Here is a 6,000-nt window from a genome sequence, read left to right on the forward strand (position 1 = left end):
TGCGTATTTAAGCAAAGACTGCAGAGAAGCAACACAAATGCTTTTGCTATTGCTCATAAAACTTTGCTAGCAAAGTGACCTTAAGCAGTAATTCTGGTGGCAAGATTTACAACTGCAATTCAAAGTAAAACTGGTGCTGTTCTGGAAAGTTAAGCGTCTGGGTCTTGGTTTGTCTTTTGCCAGAGGGAAAACAACAAAAAAAATAAAGGGGAAAAAAAAAAAAAAGAAGAAAACAAGGCACTAGAAGTTAACTAGGTTTGTGAATCAGAGAAGACTCAGAAAAATCAAAAAGGACTGGTTTTGTTGCATACTTTTCTCTCCCACCCAAGGACGTGAGAAGCTTACACGGATTTAAGTGGCTTCAGAGCAGACAAGAACCACAATTTACCTTTGATATTTAGGAAATTAAATTGGCACCTACTTTACTAAACATTAACAAGTTTTCTGTACCAAGTGACTGTAAAAAATCATACAATATTACTTCTGGGTTTTTTCTTTAAAATCAGATTATGTGTATTGTGTTTAACTTTGAAAACTACAGTTTGCAAGTGAATGTAATGAAACTCAGAGTTTGAGAAATCAAGAATATTTTTTTTTATGCAATGAGGTATCATGGAGTGCAATTAGTGACTGTGAAGTTTGTGTCTCATGCCTCTCATCTCCTTGTTGGAGCATCTTGCAGTAACCATACACTCTGAGGCACCGAGTGGATATGACAACATTTTCTTCCAGCTTTTATGCTCAAATGGAGCCGATTAAAACAACACCGGAAAACCCGAGTGTGAAGGTTTTTAGGCACTGAAAAGTAACAAACCATACTACATTTCTTAGAAAAACAAACCAGCTCATGTAAAGGCTTGTTCAGACTGGTTTATATTAATCTATGCTGACAATTACAATAATACTGAATTTTATATTTCTTTCCTAAATGTAATGATCAGTAGTAGAATTTTACTGGATTCACTAATCCATACAGAATCAAATTCAAACTACGCAGTTGCTGCCATCGTTTATGGCAGCAATGATAATTTACAGGTGTTCAGATGTTTGCAAATAAACTTAATTGAAAACTGTAAATCACCATATACTCAAAATGCGTATCGGCATCCCAAGACACAGAAGGAATTGAAAATGAGCAGCCTCCTGCAACTGAAAGCTTTTTTCCAGCCGACAAACAGGAAAAGCTAGTGATTCAGCTCACTCAGATTTCATAATAACCTTTTGCATTAAGTAAATGAATATTTCATGTATACCTAAAGATGGCACACACACTGTTCCATGTACAAAAAAATTATGTGACTCTGTTGTAAACAACCCTAATATCATTCGAAGAGATGTCAACCAAGGAAAAAGGACTGAAGAGGTGAGGGATACGACACTGGGAAACCAGAAGATGAATCGAATATTTAGCAGTAGTCTTGCTAGCATTTTGCCTTTTATTAAAATCAAATCGGTTTAATATTAGGGTTATAAATGAAACAAACAATTAGGCCTTCTCACCACCCGCAAGTAATCACATAGATCAGAAATTACTTGCCAGAAGGAAACAAGCAGGAGCCTGAGCTGACATGGAAACTTCAGGGAGAAATAAAAAAAGAAAAAAAACGCAGAGGGAAAGGCTCTTCATTAGCCCCCATACCTCCCTGACATGGACACTGCACTACCACAACCAACAAAACCCAGGCAGCTCCAAGGCTCATCACAGTCTAGAACTGCTCAGTGTTCTGAATGCCCAGGGTCCTCCCAGGCTCTGAATCCCCAGAAGCCTTCAGGATGTGGGGAAGCAGGAAGACAGCATGCTGGAAATATGAATGTGAACAAACTGTTTCCAAGGCAGGTGGTGGCTGTCCTCTTTCCCTTCTCTGTGGAGCACCTGCCTGCACGCACACTCACACTGCACCTGACTCTTGATCTCCCTCTGTAACGTCACCCTTCACCTAAAGATGGTCTCTAAATGGACAAAGACCAAGACTTGGAAAGAAGTTCATGGGGTAGGCCCATGCACCTCCCAGATGAACCTTTCTGCCTGGGTGGTCACCAGTGTTGCTGGACCAGACTGAGGGCAAGCAGAGGAGGCCCACCAGACATGAGAGGTACCCTGTCCACCTGCCTATCTCAAAGCAGAATCAATTCTGACATAACAATTCCTGATAAAGGTTAGTTTAACATGTTCATAAATGTTCTGAAAGTGGGAAATGCACAATCACCACATAAACAATCTGTGCCAGTGCTAGACCACTGTAAAGCTTTTCTCCCTAAAACCTAAACTAAATCTTCTTTGTTCCTATTGCATTATTTCTGTCCTCTTTGCAGACAGACTTTGCACATCTCTAATTTTTACCCTCACTCAGCCTTTTTCCCCTACCATAATCAACCCTCATTTATTATTTTTTTTGACAAATAATTTTTTTCAGACTTCTAATGAATCACGTCATTCCCCCTATGGCTGTATCCAAGCAGTCTTCACTATTTTCTGGTGTGATATACTACCAGTGCTCTAGCTGTACATAGTCACAGGCTGACCATTTCCTAGGGTCTTCTACAGGGAATTTAAAAGCCATCACTAACTCTCTCGCCCTCCTGCCACCAATTTCTACTGCTATACAAACTGGCACAGTAGGGTGTAAGAAACATGCAATGCAAGCACTGGCACCGCTCACCTGTTTTTAAGATGTGCCGCCAGGTCACATCGCTGCATGACTTCCTGACACACAGAAGAGAAGGGGCACAAAACAAATAGCTTGTCTAACAGTTTATGAACAAGGATGCTGGATTTTTTGCAGAGTTTAAAATGGAGTCTTTTTCGATCCAGCGGGCAGAAATCCTTCTCCTGCAGAAAGTTCCTTAGGCACTTGTAGCAGAAAGTGTGTCCACAGGGAGTGTCCAACGGCTGCAACAAGGGCTGAAGGCAAATGTGACAGACCAAGTCATCGTCCACTTCGTTTTGGTAGTTGTAGAGATGGTTCTCCCTTGTCCAGTGTTGCTGGCCACACTCAAAGCACAGAGGGTTCAAGGAGGCATTCTGCTCCACTGCTGCCATGTCATCACCTGTAGTCCCCATTTTACAGCTAAGAAGACTGACGGATCCTCCTCCTCTTCCTCCTCATAGGAGGAGGTTGCTCATGTAAAGCTCATAGGGAAGCTTCTTCCAGGGTGACTTATGCTCTTCAATCAAATGTCATTTTCTGTAACAAATAAAAAAATAAATTATTCATTTTGCACTAAATATGAAAATTCTTTTCAAAACATTTGAGTCCGGGTTTATTATAACACAACAGCTAGACAGATTAAGGGAATATTCCTGTTTTCTCTAAGTTTATCATAGAAGAGAGCAAACAAAAAAATCTACAAGTATGACTCCTTTTACAACACAAACATTTAATGTCTCTGTAAGAGCTGCTGCACTGCACAGTTTTCACCTGCAAGATGACCAGTTTGTGACAGCAAGGACACCGCATTATGCAATGTCACACTAGAAGCGTATAATTAGCATCTGGCACAAAAATACCCTATTGTGGAATAATAGTTATATGACCAAGTAATTAAATGTGTTCTTTAATATGAGATTATTATTTTAATCTGGTTCTACTCTCTTTTTAGGATTTTGACTATACAGAATATTACATTATTAGTAAAGTTCTAAGTAAGAGTGCATTAAAAATAACAGCAAACGGCTTACCCTGTTCCTTCCATTAGTAATATTGCATATATGTCACCACTTATTTTCAGGTTCTCTCTGTGGGTTGCTACGCAGTAAGGACAGATTCTATCCAATATGACCCACCTGATTTAGTAGAGTAATACAAATATGGAATAAACTAATCATATGAAGCTGTTGGTTTCAAACAACTTAATCCTGTTTTTCTTTTTATCTAACAAAGTTACAGCAGACTCAATGTGACAATAAAGGACTGTAGGCCTGTCACTGTGGGACTTATTTTCTAAACTTTTTATGTTATTAAACTTTGCCCCTCTAAAAATAGCTGCCTGGTCAGGAAATTGTGCAGCCGTCAGTCTGCAATTTCCAACACTAAATCCTTATCCCTCCCAACCTTATTTACCTTTCTCTCCCTTACGGAATCACACTGCTTGACACTCAAAACAGGATGATTTAGAACATAAAACAAATTTTCTCACAGTCTTAAGAGACCTCTATATTTGTTAGTTTTGGTAAATGTTCGCAGTGGTGGTGGGGGAAGCAAATTTGAGCAATGCTTACTTTGTGACTAAATTCTTAATTGCAATTCAGCAGGCAACACTCATGACAGACACTTACTGTATTCTAGCAGAGTAGCAGCAACCATACGGAGAAATGAAAAACTAGTAGTCTAGGTACCAGCCCATCACCTTTATTTTTAGCTGCTGAAATGTAGTACTAAATATATATTCTGAAATTCATGTGCAATACATGCGTTTCACTATGTCTTACTGTTTAAGAGATTCCCTGTTTTGGTTTTTGCCCCTTAACCTCACACAGCCAAGCACAAGACTTAGAGCACATTTTACAAGGATTATTATATCCTTTGACGCAAAAAGGATTAAATAGTAATTTGTAATCCAGGCTTCTATTCTGCTGTGGAAATTGATGCTCATCGTTGCCCTGTCTCGTAGTAGATAATGTGCACCTTCTGGAAAGGATTTCACGAGAGAAGAGCACAGCAGTTCTTTCTTGCTGGAGATCAAGAATGCAAAATGAGACCCCAAAAGAGATTAGTCAAAAAACAGTCTTAAACGTATTATGTAAGAGCTCAAAGATTGGAGAGCAGATAAGGAGAGCAGCGCACGGGGTCCACGTGCTCAAACTGCAGCTCTGCATTTGTGCTGCTGGATTAATGCAAAAGGGATGAGAACCATCTAATGGCTGTTCTTTATGTAATGCAAAATAAACCAGATAAATGCTCTAGAAAAACACTGCATTGATTTGCAACTTTACCAAATTATTTTGCTACTCAGGGCACCAGGAAAGGAACACGTGGCACGTGCCGTATTGTACTTGGGGTTACCTGCAACACCAACAGGCAGGGCAGGGGAAAGGGACACGCAGACAGGCAGCAAAAGCCATTTCACAAGTGCATTGTCCAAATGGTAGACTCACTTCTACCACTGACTACGACCAGGATTCTTCCTCCTTCTCCAAGTAACCCAGGTCCCAAGAGGGGACCAAGTCTGACACCAGCAAGGCTACAGAAAAACCCAAGGACCATTCTGTGTACTGCTATTATGGAGCTCCAGTTATGGACTCCTGACAGTGAACATCCTGAATTCACCTTCTTGAAGGCTTCTAGCACTTCTATCCTTTGAAGTCTATGTAACTCACACAGCAGTCTGTGACAGAACTCCAGGCAAGGTCATACAGTAAATATACTCATGAGATACTTTGAGCTGTGTGACTTGCTGTGGTCAAAGATACTTGTGGCCCCTCTTTTAGAAGGTTGTAATTAAATCCTTGCATGTGTTAAAAACTCTTTTTAATAGCTTACTATAAATTTTGAACAAAAGGTAAAATCAGAAAAATTACTGAGCAATTGGGTATTCACTGCCATATTAAAAATTATCACAACGAGTCTTCTCTCCTAGGAAACGTATATCCAGAGACAGGCTCTGTTCACTGAAGTCACAAGAGCTTGTCCTGAGTGAAACACAGGCAGTCACTCTATGGCCCACCACTGCAGCAGGTAAGCAGACACACCTGTTCCTATGACTGACCCACCCCAGTTTCTGAATGCTGTGCTTTGCTGCAGAGGTGCCACTCCAGGTCAGGGGTAGGCTGTTCCTGCTGACAGCTGACATTGCCTCTAGTCAGTCCTTGGTGCTGCCAGTGTCCTGTTAGCTTAAACTATTAATAAATGCTATATGAAGTAACCCCACCACCTTGTCTGCAGCTGACGTCATCACCCTTCCACAACCATTCTGCCAGAGTGGATTACAACATGAAGATTCAAAAGGGAAAAAAAATCCCACAAAACAAAACCAAAAACCCCCCAAACCAAAAAAAAAAAC

The 6,000-nt window shown here is 40.4% G+C and overlaps 1 protein-coding gene across 5 annotated transcripts in view; it reads right to left on the reverse strand.

The window, feature by feature from the left end:
• Positions 1-6,000, reverse strand: part of LNX2 (ligand of numb-protein X 2) — a 57,373-nt gene that overhangs the window by 22,005 nt on the left and 29,368 nt on the right. For all 5 annotated transcript variants that reach the window (XM_017818648.1, XM_017818650.1, XM_017818649.1 and 2 more), the window contains exon 2: positions 2,661-3,185. In XM_017818648.1, the coding sequence (XP_017674137.1) occupies positions 2,661-3,061 (401 nt within the window). In that variant the 5' untranslated portion in view covers positions 3,062-3,185. The remainder of the gene's footprint in view (positions 1-2,660; positions 3,186-6,000) is intronic.

This window comes from Lepidothrix coronata, unplaced genomic scaffold, assembly GCF_001604755.1.
Source record: "Lepidothrix coronata isolate B3197 unplaced genomic scaffold, Lepidothrix_coronata-1.0 Scaffold69, whole genome shotgun sequence".
Classification (NCBI taxonomy): Eukaryota; Metazoa; Chordata; class Aves; order Passeriformes; family Pipridae; genus Lepidothrix; species Lepidothrix coronata.